This window comes from Manis pentadactyla, chromosome 16 (assembly GCF_030020395.1).
Source record: "Manis pentadactyla isolate mManPen7 chromosome 16, mManPen7.hap1, whole genome shotgun sequence".
Classification (NCBI taxonomy): Eukaryota; Metazoa; Chordata; class Mammalia; order Pholidota; family Manidae; genus Manis; species Manis pentadactyla.
In genome coordinates this window covers 65,673,894-65,688,976 of record NC_080034.1, presented here as the reverse complement: position 1 = coordinate 65,688,976, position 15,083 = coordinate 65,673,894, and the positions used below count along the sequence as shown (strand labels likewise).

Here is a 15,083-nt window from a genome sequence, read left to right as displayed (position 1 = left end):
ATTTTTTACAAAGCACCATGCAAATAGCATGATCCATGTGGATCACAGACATACAAGAAGATACATAGATAACAGGCAATAGAAAATAGGCTCCAATTAGCAAAGAAGCACAATAATTTTTCAAGTTAATTTCAATAACCTACCCGTCATCATCACCACTAGTGGATGGTGCAGGAGCAGGGCCAGTAACTGTGCCCACATTATCCAGTTTGATCTGAACGGTGGTACTTAAGGGGCTCTTCAGATACCTCCTTTCAATGTTTCGCTCCAACTCAGACAGCCTGCTTACAGCTATATCTAGGGGGTTGTCGCTCTTCCGCTCTAGTGCACGCGCACTGCTTTCTTCTTCGTCAGTAAATTCTCCATCGTGCTCCTTGCACAAGTTAGAAAATGACTTATGTTCAAAATAGACCAAGTCCTCCCTTTCTGATGCCGGTTCTGGACACATCCAACCCTATATATCAAGAGAGTAATGTTAGCATGGTTTCCTCTTAAAATGCCTGACGGGTGAGTTACCTTTACTTAAAATACAGCAGCCGACGCCAACAGAGCTCAAGGATCATTACTACAAGTTTTTACCTTGTGTTTCCTAATGCTAGGTAAAAATAAGGAAGAAAATTATTAGAAAGTTGTAAGAGAAGTTTGAAGAAGAAAATTTAACAACTTTTGGTGTTATGAGAGGTAGAGTGGAGATCAGCCAAGTATTCCGAGGGACTTCACACCAACTGCTGGTTCTTTCACGGGCCCACTTTAAATGGGAATCTCTCGACAGCAGGGACTTTGTGCCTCCTGTCCATCTTCATTCCTTCCGCCACTCCTCCTGCGCAGGCCCTTGCACTGCCCATCCTGGCCTCAGGAGCTCTGCAGAAGCTGCTACATTTGCCCGCAGAGCTTTTCCCCTCTCCTCTGCCCCTAGTTACTGACTCTACTCATCCTGTGGCCCTCACGTGAGAATTTATTTCTTCAGGGAACCCTTCCCTGACCTCTTTTAGGAGGGAAGCCTCCCTCTTACAGACTCTCACAGAACCATGTGATATTCCATACCTGTGGCAGTCACAATCTGATACTGCTGTGATTATTTAATTAATATCTTTCTACTTCTAAATTCCCTGAGGGCACGGACCATGTCTACTTTTACTCATTTCACCTCCAGCAGTGGGAAGGCAAATATTAGACACTCAAAATATACGTTGATTGAATAAATGAATGTCTTATAATTCAGCTTGCTTACAATGATCCTTTAGCTCAAAACCCTTCAGAGTTCCTAATGTTCAGTAAAGTCCAGTTTTACCATGACATTCAAGTACCTCAATCTCCCTCTTTCGCTCATCTTCCCATTCAGGCATCCTACACTGCAATCAAATTCCATGACTTGTCACACACCCCAAACATGTCCTGAGCTTCCTGATCCTGGTGCTCTGCCCAGTTATTAACTCTTCCTAGTAGCACTCCTTGTTCTCTGTCAAAAGCTTCTCCATCTTCTCAAGTTCCATCTGGACTTCTACAGGCAATCTTCCTTGATCTTTCCCCTATGTTCACCACAATCAGTGTATTCCTGTCCTAAATTCATGAATGACTTTCTACATCTTCACAATCCGTTACTAGATTCTGCAGGGCTGTATACACGTACTGTTGCCCTATTGTACGGAATGCTTTCTGAGGGCAGAAACCACATTTTATTCAATTTTGTGGTGTCCACTCTGATGTACAATAGGTACTTTGTAAAAGCATATTAAGTAAAAAGTAGAATGAACATGATCCTTTTTATTAAATCACTTTAGAGAGAATTATTTTTCTTATATATCAGAATTCTTCCTCTTTACCTCAAGAGAATATTCATTATTAGAAAGTATGGATGAATTTATAAAAGGTACATACAAAACATTACTGCATCGTATATGCCATAACAAATGAACCTCAGTCCCGTATTTTGAAAGGGATCTGAAATTGCTAAATCAAGGGAATCCTATAAATGTAACACATCTTGACTTTTGCAAGCAAAAGACAAGAAAATGAGGACTGGATTAGATTTTGAGAAGGTGGATGGTTGAAAATTGTCTGCAAAGCCCTGTGACAGACACAGCTTGCCACCTCAGAAAAGGTCCTCACTGCCACTGTCAAAGGGCTCTCTCTTATTTGGCTTGTCATGTTAATATACTTGTGAACAGCTCGGTTCAACTATTAAATATGCAGGTGACTTAAACTAGGAAGGAAGTTTAATATTCTGTATGACAGGACTGTGATAAAAATAGTTTCATATGCTGAAAAATATACCCAAATGAAATTAATAAAAATAGAGCAATGATAAATGTAAATTTCAGCTTTGAAGTTTAAGCAACCAATCAAAGAAATATTGGATGTGATACAATACACTTAAAAGCACAATGAAAGATGCAGAAGGATTTTTTTCTAATAATGCATACTCAGTTTAGCAACGGTATGGTTTGGATGTTAAAAAGCTAGTATAAATTGGCATGAAGAGAAGTATAGTGCCAGTTTAAAGGAAGTAAAAGTCCCATGAACACATTAGGCATCTCTGTGTATAGTGAGTGGTACATTTAAAGAATATAGACACTGCCGTTTAATCAGAAGAGAATCGTGCGCCTGGAAACCATTTCACTGGACCGATGGCTGAAGGAATTAATCAGCTTACAAAAGAGAAAACTGAAAGAGAGACACAGGAACTGTGTTTACAGGAGCTAGTAGAGTAATTCGGCTTTCTACAGAATCAGGACTAGATTCTTGCAGATTTTCCTACAATATAAAGCAGAATTTCCGTATTATCAGCAATACTGAAAATAGAAATGAATGCATCTAAGTAGTACCACGGCCACCTGCTTAATGTGTCTTCACAATGGCTAGTTCCCAGGGCTGACCACATAAATATTTTGTTTTCAGGAAAAAAAATCATTAAATCTTTTATAGATGGTAAAATGTTTTGTGATTATTTCCATCACTTGTTGTTTAAGATTCCTCAAGACTAATATAATTACCATTCATTTCTTTAAAAAGTCCATAATAACCCCATAATACTGTATTAATAGGATGTTAGAGCATCTCACTTAAAAAACCAATTTCATTTATCTTAGCTGGTGAGAACATGGGCAAGAACATCTAAGCAGTCGGTAATGTGATAAGGTCAATAAACCAAGATCTCAGTATGTCGCCAGGAAAACGTTAGGCCCACGCTCTGACTTTACATACAATTTCAAAATGCTGATGATATGCTTTCCCAACCAACGGCCATCTAGAACCGGCGAATTAAAACCAGAGGGGGATGGTCATGGGAGGAAAACAGGGAGAGTAGAACCAACCAAACTCAAACCAGCAAGTAGTAACAACCAACCATGAGAGATGACGAAGACAGACTATGGAAAGCAGATGTAGTCGTTTAAAAGGTAAAGCACACTAGGGCCTTTTAAATTACTGTAGGGGCAAAACCTCTTCACAGTCCCTGAGGGAATCATTACCCAATAATTGGTCTTCATACTGATGATCCTGTGTCACCAAGAGAATTTAAATCAAACTCACTATTCTCAATTTAAAAAGGAAGGGAACGGTAACCTAAGCGATCCAACACACATGTTAAAAAATGATGGCACTAAATAGAATAATTTTCATTTCTCCAGAAAATTAACTTGTGTAGAAGAAAGAGTTCATTTGTTGAAGATGCCAGATAAGTGAGGCATTTTTATATTGTATTATAATACCAGGAGGAGGATACATATAGTTGGCTAGCACAATTTCAGTAAATGATAAATTTTTGTTTCCCTAAGTGGGTAACTATGTCTGTGGTGAAAAAAGGGACATTTTTTTGTTAGCTCTGGAAAAATGACATTTTTTGAGATGAGATCCTCCAAAGTTTCTGCATGCCAGTAGTAAAGTAATTAATGCAGCTAATTTGTAATCATTGGTAGGACAGTATCATGGCGTAAGTCTCACATTCTGAGAGAAATATGAAATATTCAATCAAATTACACAGAAACGACATTTTCTAAGCCTTTTCAAGTGTCTCTCTCATGCTTATTCATCATCCATCCATTTATTCTCAGAGACATCACATTATCAATTGAGAAGAGACATTTATATTCTTTTTAAAACCAAAAATTTTTGGACAAAGGTGAAGCTTTTCTTTTGTTGTCCTTTCAGTTTCAATCATGGCTGTGACATGGTAATGCCCAGTCAATAAATAATTAAAACTATCTACCTACCACTTCAGCATTTTATTCAAAATAATAAAGAGAGAAATGTGGTATCCACATATAAATCAAGTATAAAAATCAAATGTGTATTCATATTTGAACTGACTGTTTATAGTTCATAATGCATGAGCAAAACCAAAAGTTTCTGTGATGACTGCCCTTGTACTGTTCACCATGTAACTTATTCACTATGTAAGACTTTGTTCTCCATGTAAGAACTTGTTCGTTATGCTTCAGAAGATTGGAGACTGACGAAAATTAGGCTTGGGGTGGATTAATGATTGTGCATTGAGCATTGACTCCCCTATACAGAATTTTATTGTTGTTAACAACCATTTGATCAATAAATATGAGAGATGCCCTAACAACAACAACCAAAAAAAAGTACACACTTCCAATTGTAAAATAAATAAGTAACCGGGATGTAATGTATAGCATAAGGAATATAGTCAAAATATTGTAACAACTTGGTATGGTGATAGCTGGTACCTAGAATTATCATGTATATAAATGTTGAATCACTGTGTTGTACACCTGAAACTAATGTAATGTAATACTGTGTGTCAACTACCCTTCAATAAAAAATAATTATCTAAAAAAAAAAAAAAATAATAATAATAATTAAAACTTTACATATATACATAGGATGTGAGTATGTGTACCACAACATAATGTTTTTAAATTAGCGATTTAAAATCATATAGAGTGAAAGTTCAACATATAACATGGCTATATAACGTGGCTTGCATACTAGACAATTACCAGGCACATATGAAACATTGCAGAAATAGTTTGCCATTACATTTATCGTGGCTGAAACTATGAAATCCTGCTTGTGGTGAAGAACTGCAGACCAGAAATGGTATTTTTCATGCCACTGAGGAGGTGGGCAGGATTTCGTAAGAAGAACTCGGGAGGACAGAGCTGGTTTGATCCCACATTTAGCCACTTACTATATTATGACCACTGACAGGTTACTTACTCTGAGCCTTGTTCCTTACCTGTAAGATGGGGGAAATTAATCAAAGTGAGAACATTTAGCGCAGTAACTGGCATGTATCAGGCATACAATAAATGTCAGTTACCTTCCATTATTCTAAAAACAGATTTTATTCCAAGTCAATTTTACCTTTACTTGCAAACTTGCTGATGCGACTCTCCTTTCCAGATCTTCTACCTGTTGAAGAATCCTCAAATCCACTTCCATTGCTTGTTCTTCTACTGACCAGTTCTCCACAATATCTCGAGTTACCGGGTTTTCTTCATTTTCATTTAATTCAATAATGGTAACTATATTTGAAAGGAAATTTATTTTAAAATCCACTTTATCTCTCAATGATTTCTTCCAGAATGTGAATGAAATTCCAGGGGCACCACGTACAAGTACATTTAACACACACAAATTCACTTGTGAATAAGCAAGGCAGCTGACTCTTGCAAAAGGAGCAGTAAGTACTCTTCTTTAGAAACAGAACAGTATGTTTGCAGGTTGTAACAAACTATCAAAAGTAGTACCAATTTAAGAAAATGTAAATTGTTTTTGGGCAAGATAGGAAAGAAAAAGCCTATTAGTAATAAATTAAGATTAAGACATACTAAAATATGCTTTAAGATGAAAGAATTAATTCTCATAACTAAGCAAGAGAGCAGAAATAAATCTCTTTTAGGTGCCCACCATCCTTATTCTCGATGCAGGCTTGAGTGATGTAATCCAGGTGTTTCTGAATTTGTTTTTGTAATGCCTTTTCTCTTATGCCTCTGGGATGTAGCACTTTGAGCAAAGCTTTTAAATCCTCTGGGTCAGTAATGCTCCACCAGCCAAACTGCATTTCTAAGCCAAGATAAACATGTAGGGCATTTACAGATATTCAGAATATGAATTAATGGCATGCTACAAATGAAAAAATTTATAACTATATAAAAGCATCAAAGATTCAGCTATAATATAGAGATCTGTAACAATACAATAAAGTAAGTGGCTACAGCAAACCCTCTCAAGGTACCCACCTTCTGGAATAGGCTTTGGACTAGGATAATCTACTGGTTTGGCTACTTCAAGAGCTGCAGGTGACTTAGAGGGCGGCTGGGCCCGAGGAGTTGGTGAAGAAGCAGCTGGCGCATCGGCTTGGGTAAGGGAAGTGTCCTCCCAAGGTGTTCTTGGCAGTAACAACTGGTCCCTGGGGAGAGGACTGTAGACCTTGCCTGCACCACCTGAACCGGTACTGACCAGATTCGAGTCTGTCTCTTCCACGCCGTTCTGTGTCACCGTTGGCTGCATGCTGCCCGGTGAGTGTCTCCCACGGTTCTGGTGAGGCAGTGCGCACCCATCTGCACCGCTCTTTGGTTTGGGGGTCGTTACATCTGACTCAGGAGGCACCTTAGCTACTTCTAAAAGCTTGCTTAATTTGGAAAAAGAGCCAGGATTCTGAAGAATTAGATTTCTGTTATCTTTTTCGTTAGGATCTTCCTTTTGCTCACAATGATCCGGATTTGAACAATTTAAAGGGTCGTCAGAAGTATCAAATATTTCTTTGGTCTGGATGCTTTCTGCTTTTTTTCGTTTTTTCCTTTCTTTTGCCATTTCTTTCAGCCCTACAAAATCCAAAAGCATTAAGAAGATCAGTTCCTCTAGATCAAACCATACTATATTTACTGCTATTTATCAAATCATATGCATAAATACTTTAACAAATTTCTCTAGCTTACTTAATACTCTTCATTTTTTTCTTTTATACACTAGCTTGTTACGCTCATTGGAAAAAATTTTGTAATTTTGTAACTAACCACAAAAAATTACAATAATAAAAAATATTAAAAGCCATAATATACAAATTACTGCTAACATTTTTGTATTAATTTTTCCAGGAATTCTCTATGCACACATGAAATCCTATTTTACAGATTTCCAACCTGTACGTTTTACTGAATAATACTCTTTAATTATTCTGATGTGTCAATAAATATATACCTACGCCTTAAATTGTAATTACTATATTCAGTGGAATATATCATAAAAAATCAACCTTCTATTGATAGTTATTAATAGGGTCCGATTATTCATTAGTAGAAACAATGCTAGAAATGATGAATGATCTTAGATCTGTGTTTGGATTTTTTTTCTCCTGATTTACTTCCTTAGGATACATTTCCAGAAAAAAACTGAGTCCTAAGATATTACTTTTCAGAGTTTTTGAAATATATTGTCAAATTGCCCTCCAGAAAGTCTAGATCAATATACAATCATACTTACACAAGGGCATCTGTTTGCCTACACCCTCAACGAAACTGAAGACTATCAATAACTTTTGTCTTTGGAAATATCCGGGAGGTGAGAATCTAAACTCTATTTTTTTCTGATCATTAATAAGACTGGATATTTTTCTGTAGGATAATAGGTATTTCTCCTTAGTGAACTTCTTGTCCATATTTTTTACCAGTGTTTTAATAATAATTGATAAGAAGTGTTAGAAAAATATAAACCTACTTTATTTAATTTGAAAAACGATGTATGTTCACAGTAAAATATTCAGTAATAAGAGGCTAATGTAACCCTTTCCTGCCCTACTCCCTCAGTTCCTATTTCTAATCTTCAGATGTAACTGCTTAATCAATCATGTCCATACATCCTTTGGGAAATCTTACATGCATGCATATGACTATTAGTTTGTGCTGTTACATAAATGGGATGCTACTGTTTTCTGCAACATTTTTATTTGGATAAAATTCAAATGCCTAAGCAAGGCCTCCAACACTGTATGATCTGGTTCCTGAAAACCACTCTTGTCCTTGCTAACCTTGCTCACCTTTCTCCCTTTTTTCAGCTTTTCAAACATGGTAAGTTATGTCCTTTCTTGGGGCCTTTGCACTGGGTGTTCCTCTGCCTGAAATCCTGTTTTGTTGACTAGCTCCTTACCCTTCAATGTTTCAGATTAAGTATCACCTATTCACAAAGGTTTTCCCTGACTACTCTATTTCAAGTAGGGTCCCCATCTTATTATTCACCTTAGAATATCATCATCCTATATGCTTCTTTTGCAGAATTTACCATTATACACATTAACCTGCTAATTTCAAAATATTTCATTCCATACCCCACCCCACACACTACAATTTAACTCAACAAACGTTACTTAAAGGCAGAGCAATGTTTATATTGCTTTAACAGGATCCCAGCTACCTAACATGGTGGCTGCTATGAAACTGGGGCTCAATAAATACTTTTTGGATGATGAAATAAAAGGATGACTTTACTATTTTCACTATATTCCTTAGATTGCTTTCCATGGTGATACATAGAACTGTATCACATTTTCCTTCAATCAGCTGTATAATATTCTTATATGGATATCATAATTTATTTCATATATCCAAAGCTCGCAAATTTCCTTAATTTTGTACAAGTTACTAGCTAGCAAGGAAGTACTAATATTTGTGCTTGATTTATTCTGAGAACTAGTATCTCAAAAATCACTTTCATATATCCAAAAACAAACAGATCGACTAACCACACTAGGTCTGAGACTAGTAGGGGATTTCAGAGGTGATACATTTTAATAGCCTATTCATGGGGTCGTTAACTTTAATATCCAAATTCTTACTTATAGACAGTTAAACCTCTCATTAAAATGTAAAAATTATTTTTAAAATCTTGGAAGTTTATAAGGATGTTAAGTACACAGAGATTTTTTAGATAGTTTTTCTTTCACCAATTTCACACAATCCCCTGTTCTTTCCAGCCCTTACTATGCTTCAACAGACACTTAGATTGGTCCCCTATCTTGGCTATTGCAAATAGTGCTGCAATGAACACGGGGATGCAGATACTGATTTGAGTTTCCATTTTCATTTGTTTGGATAAGTACCCACAAGTGAAAGTGCTGGGTCATATGCTAGTTCTAACTTTTCTGAGGAACCTCTATACTGTTTCCAATAGTGGCCGCAACAATTTACATTCCCTGCAACAGTACCCAAGAGCTCCCTTCTCTCCACATCCTCACCAACACTTATTTCTTGTCTTTTTGATAAGAACCATTCTAACAGGATGAGGCGATATCTAATGTAGTTTGCATTTCCCTGACAGTTAATGATGTCGAGCCTCTTTTCAGGTACTTGTGGCCATCTGTGTGTCTTCTTTGGGAAAATGTCCACTGAGATCTTTAGATTGTTTATTTTGCTATTGAGTCATATTTGCTTTTGAGTTCTTTATATACTTTGGATAACAGGCCTTTATCAGATATAAGATTTGCATATATTTTTTCCCATTTACTAGATTGCCTTTTCATTCTGTTCATGTTTTCTGTTGCTGTTCAGGGGCTTATTAGTATGACAGTCCCACTTACTTATTGACTTATTAGTTACTTAGTTTATGTTTTCCATGCTTTAAAATATTTTTATGTTTAAATATTTTAAGCAATCAGTTAAAAAAAGAACTCACTACACTCTCCTGTTTAACTAACATTCTGACCCATTCATATCAATCTTTAAAAATAAACACAACTGAAGCCTCTAAGTGTCCTCCCTGATTCTATCTCTATCAGCAACTTTTACCCTGGGAAGGCAGACCATGACTTTCACGCATCATTCCAATATACGATTTTATACCCATTCTTCATATTCTTTGACTCACAAGAAATAAATTACTGTGCAGAAGAGTAACTCTGCTTGTTATAGGCCAACAATATTTACATGCCAGCCACTATTCTAAACCATTTTCAATTATTATTAACCGTCCTTTGTGCCCCAAGGGTACTTACATTGTTATATAGTACCTGTTCTAGACACCTATGTGATTAATCAGTCCCTTCTTTACATTGGACTGTTAAACATCTACATGGATGGCATGGACTAATGTTTTGTTTATCTTTGAACATCCAGTGCCCAGAAATGCCCGACACATACTGCGTATTCAAAAAAAACGAGCTGAAAGAAGTTTTCGCCTCCCTACACCACCCTCGGGCAATGGCTACATGTAAGCACTGACTTGACGCTGTGGCCCCATCAGAATCTAAGCATTTGAAAATGCCCAGACATAGTATTCTGAAACATTCAATTCAAGACAGTTTACCGGGCCTATAAATGCACTGTGTACCGCGCTAGTTAATTCACAGAAACGGAGCCAGAAAAGCAGAGTCTAAAGGTAGAATATGAAGGATGTGTGATAATACTTAAGAAAGTAAGAAGTTTAATGGAGAAGAAGGTAATCACAAATTTCAAACACATACAAGACTTCAAGATGAATGAGTCTTATGCTAAGGGTCTTAGATTTCAGCAGTTTACCTCCAGGGCTACCGTCAGGATGGATGGTTGCTGCAAAGGTTAAAGAGTAAAGCACATGTTGGAAAATTTGACAGTGCGAAGGAAGAGAAACGGAGCAGCAGCTACACAGTACAATACAGGTAAAGATCTGTGTCCACTAAATGGGTGGATGTCAGAAAGTGCAGAAGAAGAAAAATCATGGACTGGAAAGGAATACTTATCAGTGAAAGGGGCATTATGAGTTCAAAAGAAATGAAAAACAAGGTTTTACAATGTTTATCCACAATGCACATTTGATTCTGGAAGCACACAATATATCGAAGGAGTAACAGGGTTTTAAAACGTATGGTTTGTTATATTACTTTGTAACAGATTAATGGCTCCTACCTGCAGCGCTCTCCATGCCTTCTACAAAAATCCCCCCACACTGGGGAAAAATCCAATACCGACGTCTGTAACGATCCTGGCCAAACATCACTGAACGTAAAGAGTGAGACGCATCGAAGAGCTCCCTTCTGTACTGACTCTGTTGCTGTTAAAAAATGATGCATACAATTATGCTATGGGTGTTAAGTGCTTTAAAAATGGATATTTAAGTGACTTTATACTTATCATGGCTTTAGAGCAGCAAGATTTCACTATTGAAGAAAGGCAGCAAAAGAACTAATATCACACGTCTGACTTCAGTTCCAGTAACAGTTGTAAAGACAGAAATTACTTTGAGGGTAATTAGAATATTTTTGTTGCCAAGGATTAAAAAACGTTTTGTTTTATTAGATATCTTATCGTAAAGCATGTCTTATATTTGGTAATAAACAATGTGATCAAGTGTTTCACTGAGCCAAAGACAATTGGCTCAATTCTAATGATTACAGTGTGTAATAAATAATACTCACATATACCTGTATTTGCCTATTTTTATACTCATGCTGCAGACCTTAGGCAGCATATGACTAAATTTTGGAATAACTGTGTGATGAATCTAATGACATAAAATGCAGATATCTCATAATACTAATCCTGAAATACTTCACTAATGCTACTGAAATTCAGTTTTACATGAGAAGTACATACATATACAGTCTATAGATCCAGTGCAAAGAAAACCCACAAGTACACTAATGTAAAATAAAACACAGGACAGGTGAGAAATTGGGGATCAACAGAGGTGAGGCTTAGAACCTCACCCCCCGTTCTGAGAGAAATCTTCTGCATACGTGGATGTTTTATTGCCCTCGTCTACCTTGGATTAACACATAGTCTACAGGCACACACCTGATCATCTACATTTGCTCTCTTACAACACTAAACTATGTTTTCTACCTTTATCTTGTATCTACCTACCACTTCAGCATTTTATTAAAAATAATAATAATAAAGAGAGAAATGTGGTATCCACATATAAATCAAGTATAAAAATCAAATGAGTATTCCTATTTGAACTGACTGTTTATAGTTCATAATGCATGAGCAAAACTGAAGGTTTCTGTGATGGCTGCCCTTGTACTGTTCACCATGTAAGAACTTAATTCACAATGTAAGAATTTGTTCTCCATGTAAGAACTTGTTTGTTATGCCTCAGAAGATTGGAGACTGACGAAAATTAGGCTTGGAGTGGATTAATGATTGTGCATTGAGCATTGACTCCCCTATACAGAATTTTATTGTTGTTAACAACCATTTGATCAATAAATATGAGAGATGCCCTCACAAAAAAAAAAAAAAAAAAGTACACACTTCCAATGGTAAAATAATAAGTAACCGGGATATAATGAATATAGTCAAGATATTGTAACAGCTTGGTATGGTGATAGCTGGTACCTAGAATTGTCATGTATATAAATGTGGAATCACTATGTTGTACACCTGAAACTAATGTAATGTAATACTGTGTGTCAACTACCCTTCAATAAAAAATAATTATCTAGAAAAAAATAAATAAATAAATAAATAAATAAAATAAATAAAACACAGGATGCTGAAACTATTAACATGAAATCTGACTGAATTTTAAAAGTTATGAATTCCAAAAAATAAAACCATGCATTTATTGATATTTTGTATTTAAATAAAGAGCTAAAGAATATAGCTCTTGATTAAGTTAGTACCATGTCTTAAGAGGGAGGACTTTAACATTGGCAAGAAACTTTTACGGTTTAATTGTGAGAATGTTTCTGGAGCTCTCCATTTTAATTACTTACAAGAAGCTTGCTTTTATTTAGCAGTCACAAAAAAGGAATCCCATACAAGGTGGATTTTTAAAACACTGCCAAAATGATGTAAGCTATAATCTGAAAACTGCTTACTTTACTCAGCTTTTCAATCTGTCTTTCTAGCTCTTCAACACTTGCTGCTTGGTCACCTTCATCCTATACATGACAAAATACAGTATCATTTAAAGTTTTAAGATTTATTCAATCAATCTGTGGGTATTTAATGAAGGCCTCCTTTATGCAAAGCACTAGGATAGGCCCTATGGGAATGAGTAAGCCTCAGCTCTTGGTTCTTTGTAAACTAATAATCTGGTAGGGAGACACATGCACATCACACTATGGAAATAAAAACCACTACACAGAGGAAGCCATAGGGACCCCAAAAGAGGTAGAGATTTAAGAGTCATGGAGTTCAGGAGAGGGTGAGATTACTTTTAGTGGGAATCTTTACCGAGAGAGGCTACATGGAAGAAGTTGTGTCTTAATTAGCTACCGAAGAATGGTTCGGATTCGATCAATCAGAGAAAGCGCAGGGCATTCCAGAAAGAGTCTGATGTATCTTGACATGAAAGGTACATGAAGAGGTAAGACAGGAGATGAGGCAAGGATGAGTTCAGGGTTAAACGATCTAGAGCTATAAATGCTTGACCATGGTCAATAACGTGATCCTTTGAGGGAGGTTAAACGTGAGAACTACGCTTACAAAGATAATACGGCAATAGTCCTAAGATGGCCTGGAGCAGGGAAAGGATGAACATTGTCAAATCTGGTTAGTATTCCACTGCAGTGACTCAAGAGGGACGGAGAATGTGGGACTTACATAGGTAAAAGAAACAGAAACGGAGAAAAGCAAATGGACGAAAGAGAGTATTACCTAATTAGAAATGTTAAGTCATGGCCACTCATGGGTATGAGGCAGAGAGGGGTGAGGGAGACAAAGGAAGTAGTAAATTATGGTAAGAGTTTAAATCTGGGAGACTGCAAAACTACTGGTACCATTCATTTGGTACCAGTGACTCACTGGAGTCATTTTGAGGGCAAAGAAGGTAAGTTATATTTTGAACACATTGAGCTTTTATAAGAAAAATAATCCCTACGATATATAATACTAACTTCGTAAGTGGTACTTTACTGGTGATTACATGAAATTTTTCATTCTAGAAAATGAATATAGGAAAACAACCACCAAATTATATGTTTTAGAGGGAAAGCATAAAGTAAAAGGCACATGTATTTTCTTTGTATCTTAGCCACGCTACTTCCTATGGGCAAACTACTTAACTCTTCTAAGACTATTTCCTTATCTGTAGATTGATAACAACATTTCCTGTAACATGGGGGCATCTGTGAGGGCCGAGGAGAACAGATCTGAAAGTAACCAGCAAACTTCCAGGCACACAGTGTGCAAACTGGTTACTTTCCCTCTTTCTGAAAATTGTATCTAGAAAATGCAGGTACCTCTTAGGTTTAAAAAAGTAAAATTTGTTTCCGGTGCTCATTTTCTAGAAGCATTTTTAAAAAGCCACACTGCCACCAACCACTCATGAGCAGGTATTTCTGGATGAGTAGTTATCTCCCCAACAAAAGGAAATGGAAAGAAGCTTTAGTATAAGCTATCATTTATCTACTTCTCATCCAGTTTAGGGGAGCAAGTTACAGAGGCATTTAGGCATACTGTTTGTGCTAACAGTAACACAAATTTCCACTTCAGGAAAGAAGTCTTAAAAGAGAACAGGCCCAATGACCCTCAAATAGATAATTACATAATTACATGTCTGTATGGTTCTAAAGTGATCTTTTGACTCGCAGGGCAAATGTTTGATAATATGCTTACACAAAAATACAATTCAAGCAACAGTAATAAAAAATACTTGCAAAAGACATCAAAGTAACTATGTATGAGTCAAATAAACTTAGTGCTGTTTCTAAGACTCTCCCTAAGATGAAAAGGAAGTAAAGTGTCTACTAAGGTTTGTTTAAAGCAAAGGAGTTTTGACTAATAGTCCTTATAATTTTAAGAGATGTGTAGAACTTAAAAGGTCAGAGAGAAAGGCAAGGAGACTAAGCACAAAGAACTCATCTCTGCCGTGGTTCTCCATGATTTCCCAACCAAAAGAGAGGCCACTGTATGTCCCTATGTGTCAAAGTTCAATCATCCACATAACCTGTTACCAGGCCAACTTGTGAAGTTAGAGCTCACGTAGGTTTCAACACAATTCTAAGGTTTAGGTATACAGACTCCATGTGCTGAAGGAATGAGGAGTGTGGAGAAGAGGGAATCATCTTTGAGACAAAGGGGGATGGACTTAGTCAAGGGCAGGACCTTCTAACAGAGAGCGATCACACGGGTCTCAACGGAAAGGCTCCCTGAAATGCATCTTCTAGGGAGTTTTAATTCCTGGCACTCTCCCCA

General features: G+C 36.6%; 1 protein-coding gene across 1 annotated transcript in view; it reads right to left on the bottom strand.

The window, feature by feature from the left end:
- LOC130681264 (bromodomain adjacent to zinc finger domain protein 2B-like) overlaps positions 1-15,083 on the bottom strand; it is a 108,053-nt gene that overhangs the window by 12,067 nt on the left and 80,903 nt on the right. Inside the window, exons 16-21 of the mRNA XM_057493901.1 lie at positions 12,764-12,826; positions 10,845-10,989; positions 6,210-6,794; positions 5,838-6,033; positions 5,332-5,629; positions 144-454 (exon numbers count right to left, since the gene is read on the bottom strand). Coding sequence (XP_057349884.1) covers positions 144-454; positions 5,332-5,629; positions 5,838-6,033; positions 6,210-6,794; positions 10,845-10,989; positions 12,764-12,826 — 1,598 coding nt within the window. The remainder of the gene's footprint in view (positions 1-143; positions 455-5,331; positions 5,630-5,837; positions 6,034-6,209; positions 6,795-10,844; positions 10,990-12,763; positions 12,827-15,083) is intronic.